At 41.3% G+C, this 16589-nt stretch overlaps 1 protein-coding gene across 1 annotated transcript in view; it reads left to right on the top strand.

Moving 5' to 3' along the window:
* Window positions 1–3256: 3256 nt before the first annotated feature.
* The window catches only part of LOC124607048 (eukaryotic translation initiation factor 3 subunit L), a 64801-nt gene continuing 51468 nt past the window's right edge, over window positions 3257–16589 (top strand). The window contains exon 1 of the mRNA XM_047139224.1: window positions 3257–3410. Coding sequence (XP_046995180.1) covers window positions 3381–3410 — 30 coding nt within the window. The 5' untranslated portion in view covers window positions 3257–3380. The remainder of the gene's footprint in view (window positions 3411–16589) is intronic.

Here is a 16589-nt window from a genome sequence, read left to right as displayed (position 1 = left end):
TTTCTCGTCTTGTTGGGACGTTTCAGGAAACAGGAAGTTTCAACCCACAACAATGCAATCACTATAGCATTCGCACAACCAAAGCTGCTAAAGTTGCTGTTCTCACTTCCATTGCTATGAATCCACATGTGAGCACACGACAGCTTGAACATGAGATTGGTGTTCCTAAAACCTATATAAATCGTATTCTTACATGTCACCGGTTCCATCCTTACCATGTGTACCAAACATCAAGAATTGCATGGGAATGATTTCCAGAACTGTGTACAGTTCTGTCAGTATCCACAGCAGCAAATACTTGCCAACACGAACTTCTTCTCCAATGTTCTATTTACCAATGAATGTTCCTTCTCAAACAAAGGACAGGTAAATACAAGGAACATGCATTATTGGTGCAGCAACAACCCACAATGGCTTAGACATGTGGAACATCAGCATCAATGGAGAGTTAATGTCCGGTGTGGGATGCTTGGTACTGCAATTATTGGCCTTTATTTCATTAATGGTAGTCCAAACAGCACAGCATATGCCAACTTCCTCATATAAATTCTTCCTGGATGAAGTGCTGCTAAGAACTAGAATGCTTATGTGGTATCAAAATAATGGATATCTGGAACATAATGCCTTGCATGCACCTGAACCAAAGGTATCCATCCAGGTGGATTGGTCGAGGAGGAACAGTTACTTGGCCTGCTAGGTCTCCTGATTTAAATTCTCTGGACTCTTTTCTTTGAGGATGCATCATAGATGTTGTCTATCTCAATATTCCAACAGCTCCAGAGGACATACGGGAACGTATCATGCTTGCTTGTAATTCTCTTCAGCAGGCAACACTGGAAGCAGTAAATAATTCTTTCATTCCACGAGTGCACCTGTGTATGGGTGTCCAGGGTCACCACTTTGAGCACCTTTGAATGTTCTACTCCTGGACATCGGTACAGGAGAGTAAAAGTCAATTTTGTGTTATGTTTTTACTTTGTTTTCATTTGTTTTCTGACAACTCCAGCAAGTGGACGAGTTTGTGATCATGGCTCAAGGTCAATGTTTTGGTATGTAATTAATAATGTTGTGTTTCACTGAATGGTACACTCTGATACATTTTTGAATGGATCATTAAGAGAGGAAATGAATTACCAAATAAAAAATACAGGGTGCCATTTAAAAAAAGTCATACTTCTGTTCATCTCTTTGTAAAAAAACAAAGCTACAATGAAGTCAATGATGCTGATTGATAACCCCTGATGGCTAAAGAACATTTGCTTGAATCATTTTGTAATTTGCATCTGAATGAACAGTTATTTAGGGTGGTCAAAATAAATGGGGTACCCAGTATATACTAAGTTTCTATATTATGCTTTATTTATTTAATTACATTTTCTTCGTATCAGACTACCAGAATGACAGCTTTTGGAAACATCATAAAGTATAGTACAAAAATAATTACACGTACAAAATATACTGAATACTTCAACTGCTGCATTTTATATTTTTTATACTATTTACTTTTATTACTTTCCAGCTGATATGCTGCTGGTTCATGTCACAAGTAGCGTCTTAAAATTCATTGAGTGAATATAAAAAAATTTCTATAAGAAAAGATTTTAATTTATGTTAAAATCATTCCCCTTACACATTCTTAAAGAGTTTGGTAATCTGTTAAATAAAATCAAACCACTGATATGTTGGCCTCGACTTGTCATTTTTGATATTGCTATTTTCGAGAAGTAATTATATTTTGGCCTTGTGTTATGATCATGTACTTCATTGCACTTGATAACATCTGTTGGTTGACTCATAAAAATTGTAACTAATTTAAAAATGTATAAACAACATACAAACTGGACCTATGTACTTTTCAGTATTTCTACAACCTGGAGTTTCCATTGTTTAAAAATGTATAAAGAATATGTGTTAGGTATTTACACTGCAAAAAAATTTCATGATGTGATTCTCTACGTTCTATCCCATATAGAAGTATTATTGCTCTTTTCTGTAACAGCAATATCCTTTTTCAGTGGACATCAGCTGCATAGCCCCACAATTCATTTTCATAATGAAGAAAGTTGTACATCGTTCCAAAGGATACTATTTTTGGTGCTAAGTTCAGAACTATCTTTACAAACTGGCTAAGAGCATATAAGACACAAGTGACTTTATCACATACAGAATTAATTTGGTTTATCCACTGCAAATTTTCATGAGTGCAGACACAGAATCTTACAGCACCCAGTTTCAGTTACCAATATTTTACACGCATTAGTTACATCAGTGTAGTAACAACAGCTCATCATAAATGTCAGTAATTAAAATTTGGTGACAATAATTTTGAAGCCTTGAGTACTGAAATTTCATTGCATGTGTTACACTACTAGTAGCAAAAGATTACAGCTCGTTACATTCTCTACCTTAGAATAACATTCAGGCATCATTGGCATAGCTTTTATAAGGGAGTTAATGGATTGTACAATTTCGTTACTATGTATGAGGTAAAGGAAGGGACCAAGGTTTGAGCCCTGAGGTACGCCTTATATTGCTGTTTCCCTGGTGGACCTAAAAGTTTATAATTTTATCATTTAATTTGTATGTATGTTTAGTGCACTGTGTACAGTTCAACTAGTATGTGACTAGAAGATGCATTCTAGTGATCTACATTATGTGCTATTCTATTTGTGCATAAAAATAATGTGCGTGAGTTGTCCAGCATCTGTAGCACAATATGCCATCATGGAAAAAAGCGTCAATAACCTAATAAATGACTTAGCAGTTTCAGTGCATACCCCGCTATAAAGCGAAATATACATTCTGGGAATTACCTCTTAAGTCGTGTCTTAGCAATTGCTTCGTAATATCCTTTCTTCCAAGAGGATCAATCGTGCAAGTTATGCAGGAGAAGTTCTGTGAAGTTGTGAAAGTATGAGGAAGGTTTTGGTGGAAGTAATGCTGTGAGGGTGGACAGTGGGTCGTGTGGCTGTATAATTTAGTCTGTAGAGCGTTGGTCGTGAAAGATACGGTATTGCGTTCGTGTCTGCATCAGGCACACAGTTTTAATCTGCCGAGAGACACCTCCACTTCACAGTGACGTTGACTTCCGTTCCGTCGACGTCCATTGCGACCACTTCTTTCGTGATCCTACAAAACAGTACCATATATTATATCTTACCACTAAGTTCATTCGGCTTATATGTCATCGATTATATGAGATAATCAAATAACTCCAAAATTTTCGAGGCAGCGTCCCACGCTAGATCTTTGGCCATTTGTCAACTTAGCCATCGTGGTAGTCCCACAGACATATCTGCTGGTGCCCTCTTGCACAACCTCTTAGATAGGTTTCAGTTTTGGTGTGTATTTGTGTAAGTGTGCAGTAACAACACGTGAACATGTACGGCAACGAAAAATACGTGGATCCGGTTAGTAAATTTCTATCTTTTGACGAAGTGAAAGTTGAGATGTTTTATTTTTTGAAGCAAGGGAAAATAAAAATCACGTGTTTGCGTGAGATATGCACATATGGATGTATGCTCTTGGTTGTTTCTGTATGTTATTGAATGTTTAGTTTCATTCATTATCCGCACATTGGTAGTTTGTAATGAATTATACGCAGCTTCAATTAATCATTATTATGTTGTTTATCATATTTATTGCCGCTGTTGTTATATTTAGATCAATCATTTGATGTTGCTGTGACAGTGCACAGAAAGATTTTCAGTATTTATGTGGATACTGTAAGAATTTTACCGTTCGATTCTGAGAATATTAAAAATATGGGTACATTCACTTTTCAAACTATGGAAGCATTACTATAAATCTTCAACTTTTGTTGCCCAGTCACCCTCAGTTGGATGTAATGTTATGTTGATGGTTGAAGTACAAACTTAATACTACTGTGTAGTATTAGAATAATAGTGACCTGATAGACACGATCTCAGCTAGTTACTGTGAAAATATGACACACAGCGATTTCGTGTTAACCTGTCGCCACTTATTGGAATGCTGGGTGTTTACGTTTGGCACTGTAATTAAGATACCGCAACCAAATATTAAACAGTTAAAAATAACATATACATGGCAGCGAAGATTGTAATGCAGGTAGAAGCAAATCTCGTGCAGTTCTAAGGGAGAAAGAAAGAAAGATCCTGCAAGCGTTTTCAACGTTTGTAAACCACGCCGGATATAGAATATGGTTACCCAAAATTGTTGTTTTTGAAACCTATGCTGAATCCTACATAGGAGATTTTCGGTCTCCAGAATTATGCGAGTGTCAGACATGTTCCGAAATTGTAGAACAGTATCATATTTTGTATTGTGGTAGATCTTCAAAGTGGAACTGAAAATGAGTTTAAGTGAGCCATGTGCCTAATACTCTACACTTAACAGTTTGAAAAACCTTAATCATTCAGTATTCTGATTGAGACAACAGTACTATGCATTTTGATATGTCAGTGGCATGTTAGTCTCTGGTATTCTGCCATTGGAACCTTCCTGAAGATGAATCATTGCACTGGTAAGCACAGTGATCAGAAATTTCAAACAATGTGTAATAACCTTTCTTATTACGCGACTACCTAAGAAAGTAAAACAACATAGGCCTATCTATCGGGTGAAATAAAAACAAACCATTAATAGTGATCTTGTTATCGAAGTACGCAGGGTTGGTTGAACCTAGCGCAATCGGACTTGGCTATGACCTGTGACATAGTGATGTTGAGGGTATATGATGTCTTAACATATGCAAGCAAAGATAGAACAGAACACTGACAGTATTGATTCTGATTCTTTATTACTTTTTTTAATGTGTATTGTGACTGATTTGTAGTGAAACACAATGTCTGGGTTAGTTTGGAATGTGGGGAAGACAATTAATTTGAAATCAGGAGGATAACCCTAGTTTTTGATATGGTGCATATTTTATGCGTATTGTGTTTTATGAGTTGTTTATCTCTGTCATTTTGATGTCGTCATAGGTCAGTGTAGATAGGTGATATCAGTAGGTGATTACAAATCAACAGATTTCAATCTTCAATTGGTCTATGGATTTTTTTGGTCACTTGTTGCCTCTTTCACCTCTAGCTGTCATTTTAATTTAAAAATTGTCTAGTTGCAACATGATTTGGAGACTGCTTTAAACTGCATGTCACCTATAAATGACAGTGTAATTTTGTTACCAATTTTTATCCGGAATTTCTATATCAGACTTTTCTGGTCTGGATAGATTCAACTCTAAGCAAACAATATATACAGCCATAACTCTGTTTGCTGTTGCCAGCAATGATTATGTAAATGCAGTGGGCACCACAATCTCTCTCTGTTACTGTATGTGGATAATCTTTGCCTGTACTGTGCCTCTGCATCACTGTGCACTGCTGAGTGCCAACGTCAGGGCTGTCTGGAGAGTACAAGACTGGGCCCTGCATGATGCCCATCAGTTTTCTCCTTAGAAATCATGAGTTGTGCATTTTTACCAACTGGTCTGTACACCTGCACCCAGAAATACACTCCTGGAAATGGAAAAAAGAACACATTGACACCGGTGTGTCAGACCCACCATACTTGCTCCAGACTCTGCGAGAGGGCTGTACAAGCAATGATCACACGCACGGCACAGCGGACACACCAGGAACCGCGGTGTTGGCCGTCGAATGGCGCTAGCTGCGCAGCATTTGTGCACCACCGCCGTCAATGTCGGCCAGTTTGCCGTGGCATACGGAGCTCCATCGCAGCCTTTAACACCGGTAGCATGCCGCGGCAGCGTGGACGTGAACCGTATGTGCAGTTGACGGACTTTGAGCGAGGGCGTATAGTGGGCATGCGGGAGGCCGGGTGGACGTACCGCCGAATTGCTCAACACGTGGGGCGTGAAGTCTCCACAGTACATTGATGTTGTCGCCAGTGGTCGGCGGAAGGTGCACGTGCCCGTCGACCTGGGACCGGACCGCAGCGATGCACGGATGCACGCCAAGACCGTAGGATCCTACGCAGTGCCATAGGGGACCGCACCGCCACTTCCCAGCAAATTAGGGACACTGTTGCTCCTGGGGTATCGGCGAGGACCATTCGCAACCGTCTCCATGAAGCTGGGCTACGGTCCCGCACACCGTTAGGCCGTCTTCCGCTCACGCCCCAACATCGTGCAGCCCGCCTCCAGTGGTGTCGCGACAGGCGCGAATGGAGGGACGAATGGAGACGTGTCGTCTTCAGCGATGAGAGTCGCTTCTGCCTTGGTGCCAATGATGGTCGTATGCGTGTTTGGCGCCGTGCAGGTGAGCGCCACCATCAGGACTGCATACGACCGAGGCACACAGGGCCAACACCCGGCATCATGGTGTGGGGAGCGATCTCCTACACTGGCCGTACACCACTGGTGATCGTCGAGGGGACACTGAATAGTGCACGGTACATCCAAACCGTCATCGAACCCATCGTTCTACCATTCCTAGACCGGCAAGGGAACTTGCTGTTCCAACAGGACAATGCACGTCCGCATGTATCTCGTGCCACTCAACGTGCTCTAGAAGGTGTAGGTCAACTACCCTGGCCAGCAAGATCTCCGGATCTGTCCCCCATTGAGCATGTTTGGGACTGGATGAAGCGTCGTCTCACGCGGTCTGCACGTCCAGCACGAACGCTGGTCCAACTGAGGCGCCAGGTGGAAATGGCATGGCAAGCTGTTCCACAGGACTACATCCAGCATCTCTACGATCGTCTCCATGGGAGAATAGCAGCCTGCATTGCTGCGAAAGGTGGATATACACTGTACTAGTGCCGACATTGTGCATGCTCTGTTGCCTGTGTCTATGTGCCTGTGGTTCTGTCAGTGTGATCATGTGATGTATCTGACCCCAGGAATGTGTCAATAAAGTTTCCCCTTCCTGGGACAATGAATTCACGGTGTTCTTATTTCAATTTCCAGGAGTGTATGTCTTGGTGACCAGTGACTTGAAGTCGTCGGAACTTTTCAATTTGTAGGTATTTTATTTGACAACGACCTAACTTGGCTGTCACATGCCTGCCAGCTCGAGATAACTTGTATGCTGAAGCTAAATGCTCTCTTATTTTCTTAGTAACTCCTTGTGGGGTGTCGTCTGGTTAGTTCTTCTTATATTGTACAAATCTCTGGTTTTATCATACTAAGAGTATGGATGTGTTGCCTGTGGGTTGGTAGCACCGATCTTACCAAGTATGCTGGACCCTGTTCACCACACTGGCATGCGATTGGCAACAGGGGCCTCCTGACTGATCCTATTGACAGCCTCCTGGTGGAAGCCAGTGTCCCATCACTGCGAGTTAGACAACGACAGCTTCTGGCTAATTATGCAGTCACAGTCTGTCAGATACCTACTCACCCATTCCACAGAACTCTGCTTTAGACTGTTAGCACACCACCCAGAACTGGGTAGACCAGCTGGGATCCAACTCCATACTCTACTGAAGGACCTCCAACAACCTCTTTGTTTCTAGGGCTCTCCCTCGGCAACCTCCTCCTCCTCCTCCTCCTCCTCCCCCCCCCCGCCCCCCCCCTCCACACACACACACACTCACTCCCTGTCCAGTGATACAGTTGGACCTCTGTTGTGCCCCCAAGAAAGATGCTGATCCTACTGTTCTCCTACCTGTTTTGTTCGATCCTCTACAGTTATTCTAATTCGGTATGAATCTACACGGACAGTTCAAAAGTCAACGATAGGGTTTTACTCTTTTACTCATGCAAGGGGACATGAGAAGCTCACTCTGTCGAGTGCCTGCAGTGTATACACTGCAGAGTTGGTTGCCATTCAAGCTTTACAGTATGTCAAATTCATGAATTCCATGAGTTGCTTGAAAGGCCTGTGCTATCCCAAAAATCTGTTGGTCGCCAACGTCCAGGACCTCTACAGCTGTGGAAAGACAGTGACCTTCATCTGGACACTGAGCCACATGGGAATTCCAGGAGATGAATTTGTCGATCATCTAGCTAAAGATGCAAATTCAGGAGACCATCTTGATGTCAGAATACCGGACGCAGACTTAGATTTCAACTTTGATCCAATTTTGTAAGGCTCTGAGAATTGGAATGGCAGGCTGCTACGGCCCAATACAAGTTAAGAGCGATTAAGGGGTCCACAAAGGTGTGGCATCCATCTTTCCAGGCCTTTTGGAAAGATGCTGTTGTGACGGGCTGACTGTGCATCAGCCACACTAGACTCACCTGCGAGTTCCTTCTGTGTTGGGAGGGTCCTCCTCATTGCAGCTGTGATAGTCCATTGTCAGTAACGCATGTTCTTGGTGAATACGTCCTGATGGCCGACCCGCAGCACACTCTCAGCTTGCCTACCTCACTACCTCAGATGCTTGTGGATGATGAGGCGGCCACTACCAAAGTGTTGCATTTCCTGAGGGAGAGCAGTTTTTGCACTAAACTATAATAATCCCCCACTTCCAGTGTTAGGGGTAGATGTGGGGCAGGCGAGTCTCCTTATGCAGTGGGTACCCCCACTCCGTGTGACTGCAGTTTGTGTACTTGTCATCCTCCCTCACCTTTTTGTGCCTTTAGACCCTCTTGTGTGTGGTGCTGCTTGGATTATTTTTCTGTTTTATTTTACATATTGTGTTAAAACTTCTGCCACATCCTTTTTCAAACTCTTTTACTTGGTTATATAGTTGGAGCAGCCAAGTCCCCACTTTTTCTCTTTTTACATGTTTCTCTCTTGAAAAGGAGGGACTGACAACCTAGCAGTTTAATCTCTTTGAACACATAATCATCACCGTCGTCATCCGTAAATTAGTTTAATAGTCAGAAGAAGCAAGTGCTTACCAACTCCAGTATGTCCAGTATACCCTGGTCGGGTTAACAATGTGACGACAGATAGTTTTTTTACGTTAAGATATTATAGCTAGAAGAAGAGAATGAACATTGTTGTGCCTTCTGTCTTACTCACCATTTTCGTATCACTGATTGAAGTCCCGGGTACGAAAGTCAGATTGGGACAACAGTTGTTGCTGGATATGTAATTATTGTGATTTTTTATTTGTACTTCTCTGTGGTGATTGTTTTATATTACAAAACAGAAAGACTGAAACCAGAAGCAAAAGTGCATGGAAAAGTGACGAAGCTGTTAAAATACTGCAAGGGAGACTCAGTAATACACTTGAACTGGAAATATGTGAGTAGATATTGTCTTGAAAGGCACAGGTGTTGCTGCTGTAGCCATATTGCACCCGCCGTGGATAATGCAGCATACACAACATCCCCCCCCCCTCCCCCCATCAATGTACTCACCACGTTCATGTTGATCTGATCCACATTTAGGTCATGCTACAGCTTGCTATTTTTAAATTCCACACGATGAAACCCTCTCTCCCTCCCTCTCTTTCATAAGTGAATGGATAATACGGAAATACGGAAGCGTCCGATCCCATCCGTCTGCTTTGACCCATGACGTCACAAATATGGCGGAAACAAAAACAAACACACACACTTTCCACAAGAAGCCTAATGACACTAACGGGACAAGCGCGGGAAATGGGGTGTTTTGGGTGGGGGCAAACTAAATATAAACAAATTTAGACGCCTTGCGTACCTACAACGTGTAAGTGAAGACAGCCATGCATGAATACCGACCCACCTCCCCAGGGGTCGTAACCCCTGCAACCCATAGAAGATAAAGATGCTTCAGTAGCTGATTAGTGTTTTTTCTCTTTAAAAAAAAAAATCTCACGGGATAGAACGAACAGATCAAAGATAAATATAATAAACTAAAACAGAAACTCGAGGAAACAGATAATTAAAATAAATAATAAGTGTTTTTAAATTTAAAAAAATCTTAAGAGATAGAACGAACAGATCAGAAAAGTAAATAAAATAAGATAAAACGGAACTGGAGACAGCCACACTCAAACCAAACTCCGCGCCGTCATGACGTCACACACAACACCCTTACGTCACGGGTCAAAGCCGACGCGTTGGATCGGACGCTTTTGTCGACCCGATAATACTCCTCCCCTACATGTTTTATTTAATAATAGCTTATCACAGGCTGGCATTCCTTTTCTCATGACTTTTAATACTGATTCAGCTTTACGCAAATTATCAACCATCAGCCACAGGCAAATCCCTAGGAAATTAAATTTAACCTCCTCCAAACCAGGTTAATCAACTTTAATAGTAACTCGACCGACCCCCCCCCCCCCCCCCCCCCCCCCCACTTTTCCCCTTGTACTAACTGCAGCACTACAATCTTCCCTACAAAGAGGAAAATTAACCAACACAGACATGCAAAACCAGACACTCTGCCCTGAATACAAATGAAGAATTTTCTCAAAATTAAATAAGTACTTCTCGAAGTGTGTAACCTTCTTAACCAATTGTTAAATACAATCACACTGCCAGCTTCACTTAAATGGATCATTAGTTCAACGATTGGACCAACAGAGGTTGCACAAAAATATGGAAGCACCAAAATCACTACACATCACAACACCTAATACGGTGTAAGACACCTGTTGGCATTAAATACAGCTTCCAGGCATGTCGGAGTGGATGAGTACAGGTCCAGTACGCTTTACAAGGGAATCTTAGAATCTTATACCACTCTTCCTGAAAAATAGTGGTAAGTTCAGATAATGATGATGGAGGTATATAGCGATCATGCACTGTTCTCTTCAAAATAGATCAAAAAGCCTCAATAATATTGAAATCTTGGAACTGTGGTTGTCAGGGGAGATGTGACAATTCATCCAGGTGCCAGATGCCTACAAAGCTAGTCTTGGATGTGCAAGCAGTGTGAACAGGGATCCTGTCATCTTTGAATGCAGCATCACCTTTGGGGCACAAACATAACATGTGATGGACCTGGCCAGCCAGAATGTTCACATAACCCTTGGCAGTAACACAATCTGGCAGAGCAGCCATCGGACCAACTGAATACCATAATATTGCTGCCCAAATCATTGTTAAACTCTCGCTGTGTTTTGCTCCTGAAGTGTGAACTTGACCGGAAGTTGAAAACAGTGTGAAACAAGACTCATCTGACCAAATGACTTTCTTCCATTGCCCCATAGTACAGGTTTTATATCTTTGACACCAAATTTTCCTGTTAAAGGCACTTATATCACTGATGAGTTGTTTTGGAATTCCAGCTCGCCCTGTAATTTCCTGCATATGGAGCTCCCTTTTTGTTGTTTTGGTGCCAACAGGGTTCACTGGTGCAACATTCAGTACTGTAGTGACTTTCACAGGTGTCTTTGCTTTATTTTTCATCACAATCCTCGTCAGTGGCTGCCTGCCAGTTTTGTCTGAGTTGTTACTTAGTGGATGATACTTTTCCACTTTCAGTGTATGCTGCACAAACTTTTGGTGTGGTGTCTTTGAAACACCAAATGCTTAGGCTCTCTTGATTATAGTAGCACCCACCATACAAGCACCAACAATTTTTCCATGATTGAATCCACTTAGTTTCGACATAATGTACTCACAACTGCAACGAACACTGTTCTGGTGACGACTGACACTTGCAATGTATTGAGGAGTATGCACAGGTGCTGTTCATGGTCAGACACAACAGTGAAACCTGCAGGCTTGGCTATCATCGTCGTTTATTTTCAAACAAGCATTTCTCATGGTGTTTCCATATTTTTGTCCAAACCATGTAGATGTTAGGTTCACTTAATGACAACATTCAGTACAGCTCATCTTTTCACCAGTGACCCTATGTAAACTCAAAAACTCAGATTTTATAACCACACAGCCCCTCCAGAGAAATTGTGTCTCTTGAAATATGATAACCAAATTGTCCTCTTTCCTTGAGTGTGTTCCAGAGGAAGGGGAACTGCATGCTGAGTGACATTAGTGCCAAAAATGAGCTCAGTAACAGCAGTAATTAGTGGGGCTTGTTGGATAAGTGTCAGACTACAAATCCAAAGATCCTGAATTCAATCCCTAGTCACTACTAGAATTTTTTCCTTTCACATATTACATGTTTCACCTTAATTTAAAATTTTCATTTTGTACCATAACTTGGAGTCTGTGAAACTGTAGGTGCCCATATATCTGGCTGGATAGGGCTATTCAAAGATGGAAGGAAGGCAAGAGCTTACCACCTCCAGTAGCACCAATAAAGCACTGCAGAATTCAAATATACTTTCACATTGAGGACAGCTGTACTTTTATACACAAAACCAACATATGTGACAGATTAAATATGAACCACCACAAAATCATAGGACTGCTGTACCACAAAGATCAACTAAATGATATACTGAAAGCAAAAGACATGAGAGATTGCCAACTGACACATAGAAACAATAATATTGGAGACATGATATATGTAACATGTAATATCCTTGTTCAGAGAACATACTGATAGATTACATTGTTCCCTAGAGCTGTCATGTTTGCATACACAAATGAGGGTGATCTTCTAGGAACAGGGATATTGTAAAATGCAGAACTTTGCTTGTTGTTTGCAAAAGTAAACAAAAATAAGAGCAAGGACATCTTTCAGCCAGTGAATATTTACTGTAGAGGAACTAATTACAAGAGAACTTGGTTTTCTACAGCTGTAGTGTGCAAGCCACCTAATAGTGAATGATGGAGGGTATTTCTTGTCCAAGTAACACTATTTCCTGTTCCATTCATGTTCTAAATTTTGGAAGGAACCATCCACATTCTGTGCTTGTTCGTGGTATAGATCAAATGTTTGCAGTGCATTTGTTAAGGTTTGAGGCAGCAAGATACTTGGTACCCAATGAATAGTTTTTCACCAGCTATGTTTACTCTGCTAACATCTGGACTAATAACATTTTGTGGATAGTGTTTCCTTCACTGTGGTGATGCTGATCTATAGTGCAGTGCAATGTTTACGTTAGGTTGGAAGGTAATAACTTGGTTTTGAGTTGGCAAAGTGAATGTTTATAATTGTGAACCCTGGTTGTTACAACAGAAGGATTAGAAGCATAGCTGGAGATCTGTAATAACTTGTAAGTGGATGTTTCCATTTCTATTTATGTTGCTTGCATCCAGAATCCTGTAGTATAACAGAAACACCAAGGTTGGGCAGAAACAGAAAGTGGAAACGCAATTTTAAATTATTTATTACATGTATTTGTATATTTGTCCTTCAAGTCAAAATTCTTCAACAAATATTCAATTTGATAACAATTCAACACCTTGTATCCACTTCTGCACATGTGCCCCAAAAACCACCATACGAATCCATATTTTTCTTCTCTTATTATCTTCATGGTCCTTATGTGAAAATAATATTGTTGTCCTTTCTGGGATTTACACTTGAGTTCATAAAGGAGCTCCATGATACTCTGGTGTTGATTGAACCTGCTGGTTACATATCTAGCAGCCTGCCTCTGAATTCCTTTAATCTGACCTGGCAAGGATCTCAAACATTGGAGCAGTACTCAAGAATGTGTCACATTAGTGTTCTATATGCAGTCTACTTTACAGATGAACTGCACTTTCATATAATTCTCCCAATGAAACAAAGTCAATAATTTGGCTTTTTTACTACCGTCCTTGTGTGCTCGTTCCACTTCATTTGGTTTTACGTTATTACGCCTGTATTTGTAGACTTAGAGAAAGCTTTTGACAATGTTAACTGTAATACTCTCTTTCAAATTCTGAAGGTGGCAGGTATAAAATACAGGGAGCGAAAGGCTATTTACAATTTGTACAGAAATCAGATGGCAGTTATAAGAGTCGAGGGGCATGAAAGGGAAGCAGTGGTTGGGAAAGGAGTGAGACAGGGTTGTAGCCTCTCCCCGATGTTATTCAATCTGTATATTGAGCAAGCAGTAAAGGAAACAAAAGAAAAATTTGGAGTAGGTATTAAAATTCATGGAGAAGAAGTAATAACTTTGAGGTTTGCCGATGACATTGTAATTCTGTCAGAGACAGCAAAGGACTTGGAAGAGCAGTTGAATGGAATGGACAGTGTCTTGAAAGGAGGATATAAAATGAACGTCAACAAAAGCAAAACGAGGATAATGGAATGTCAAATTAAATCGGGTGATGCTGAGGGGATTAGATTAGGAAATGAGACACTTAAAGTAGTAAAGGAGTTTTGCTATTTAGGGAGTAAAATAACTGATGATGGTCGAAGTAGAGAGGATATAAAATGTAGACTGGCAATGGCAAGGAAATCGTTTCTGAAGAAGAGAAATTTGTTAACATCGAGTATAGATTTAAGTGTCAGGAAGTCATTTCTGAAAGTATTTGTATGGAGTGTAGCCATGTATGGAAGTGAAACATGGACGATAAATAGTTTGGACAAGAAGAGAATAGAAGCTTTCAAAATGTGGTGCTACAGAAGAATGCTGAAGATAAGGTGGGTAGATCATGTAACTAATGAGGAGGTATTGAATAGGATTGGGGAGAAGAGAAGTTTGTGGCACAACTTGACTAGAAGAAGGGATCGGTTGGTAGGACATGTTTTGAGGCATCAAGGGATCACAAATTTAGTATTGGAGGGCAGCATGGAGGGTAAAAATCGTAGAGGGAGACCAAGAGATGAATACACTATGGAGATTCAGAAGGATGTAGGTTGCAGTAGGTACTGGGAGATGAAGAAGCTTGCACAGGATAGAGTAGCATGGAGAGCTGCATCAAACCAGTCTCAGGACTGAAGACAACAACAACAACAACGCCTGTATATTTAATCGACATGACTGTGTGAAGCAGTACACCACTGATGCTGTATTTGAACATTACGGGATTGCTTTTCCTACTCATTGGCATTAATTTACAGTTTTCTGTATTTTGAGCATGTTAGAGAAAGTTAATGTTGATGCATTAAGCACTGTACTTAGGTATTTCTGCCACAGCAGAAAATAAAAGGTATTGCCAGACTTTCCTTGGGGTGTACACAGTCAGAATTGCAACAGTAAATCTCCATGATGGACAACACCTTTCTTCTAGTGACTGTCAGTGGAGTTCGTAGAGTGTTTCTGGTCGTGTGGATGAATTACATTTCCTTAAGTTTCTCCAATGAATCTTAGTCTAGCATCTGCTTTTCCTACAATTTTTTTATGTGGTCATCCCTCTTTAGGTCACTCCAGACAGTTAATTTTAGGTATTTTACAGTTATTTACTGCTTTCACTGATTTACCACCTATGGCATAATGAAATAAGTCAGTCTCTTCGCATATTTACATGCAATACATTATGTTAATTTGCACTAAAAGTCTACTGCCAGTCATTGCACCAGTAGGCAATCATCTGCTGTTTTTCTGCATTTTGCTACAGTCTTCTGCTGTTGTAGTCCTCTAAACGACAATAACATGCACAAAAAAAAACTCATTGTTCATCCAGTTATCTGCCAGAACACTTAAATATTATAGTAAACAGTAAAGACCCTATAACCCTCCTTGACATACTCCCAAAATTCATTTACATCTGTTGATTGTGTTCTGTTAACGACGACATGTTAAGCTTTGTCTTCTACACTGAAGAGCCAAAGAAACTGGTACACCTGCCTAATATCGTGTAGGGCCCCCAGAAGCATGCAGAAGTGCCGCAGCGTGACGTGGCATGGACTCGACTAATGTCTGAAGTAGTGCCGGAGGGAATTGACACCGTGAATCCTGCAGGGCAGTCCATAAATCTGTAAGAGTACGAGGGGATGGAGATCTCTTACGAACAGCACGTTTCAAGGCAGCCCAGATATGCTCAATAATGTTCATGTCTGGAGAGTTTGGTGGCCATTGGAAGTGTTTAAACTCTGAAGAGTGTTTCTGGAGCCACTCTGTAGCAATTCTGGACATGTAGGATGTTGCTTTGTCCTGCTGGAATTGCCCAGTCCATCGGAATGCACAAATGACATGAATGGATGCAGGTGATCAGACAGGATGCTTACATGCGTGTCACCTGTCAGAGATATTTCTAGACATATCAGAGATCCCAAATCACTCCAACTGCACATGCCCCATACGATTACAGAGCCTTCATTCTACTGACGTGCAGGGCCCATGGATTCATAATGTTGTTTCCATACCCACAAACGTCCATCCACTCCATACAGTTTGAAATGAGACTCGTCCGACCAGGCAACATGTTTCCAATAATCAACAGTCCAACGTCGGTGTTGACGGGCCAGGCTAGGCGTAAAGTTTTGTGCCGTGCTGTCATCAAGGATACACGAGTGGGCCTTAGCCTCTGAAAGCCCATATCAATGATGTTTCGTTGAATGGTTTGTATGCTGCCACTTTGGATGACCCAGCATTGAAATCGGCAGCAATTGGCGAAAGGATTGCACTTCTGTCATGTTTAACGATTCACTTCAGTCATATTTGGTCCTTTTCTTGCAGGATCTTTTTCCGGTCACAGCAGTATCAGAGATTTCAAGTTTTACCAGATTCCTTATATTCACGGTACACTCTTGAAATGGTTGTACAGGAAAATCCATACTTCATCACTACCTCAGAAATGCTGTGTCCCATCGCTTGTGCACCGACTGTAACACCATGTTCAGACTCACTTAAATCTTGCTTACCTGGTGTTGTAGCAGCAGTAACTGATCCAATAACTGTGCCAGACACTTGTTGTCTTATATAGGCTTTGCTGACTGCAGCAATGTATTTGGCCTGTCTATATATGTCTGTAT

This window comes from Schistocerca americana, chromosome 3, assembly GCF_021461395.2.
Source record: "Schistocerca americana isolate TAMUIC-IGC-003095 chromosome 3, iqSchAmer2.1, whole genome shotgun sequence".
In the NCBI taxonomy this organism is placed as follows: domain Eukaryota; kingdom Metazoa; phylum Arthropoda; class Insecta; order Orthoptera; family Acrididae; genus Schistocerca; species Schistocerca americana.
Note: the sequence above shows the minus strand (reverse complement) of the source record. Positions and strands in the feature narration are given on the sequence as shown.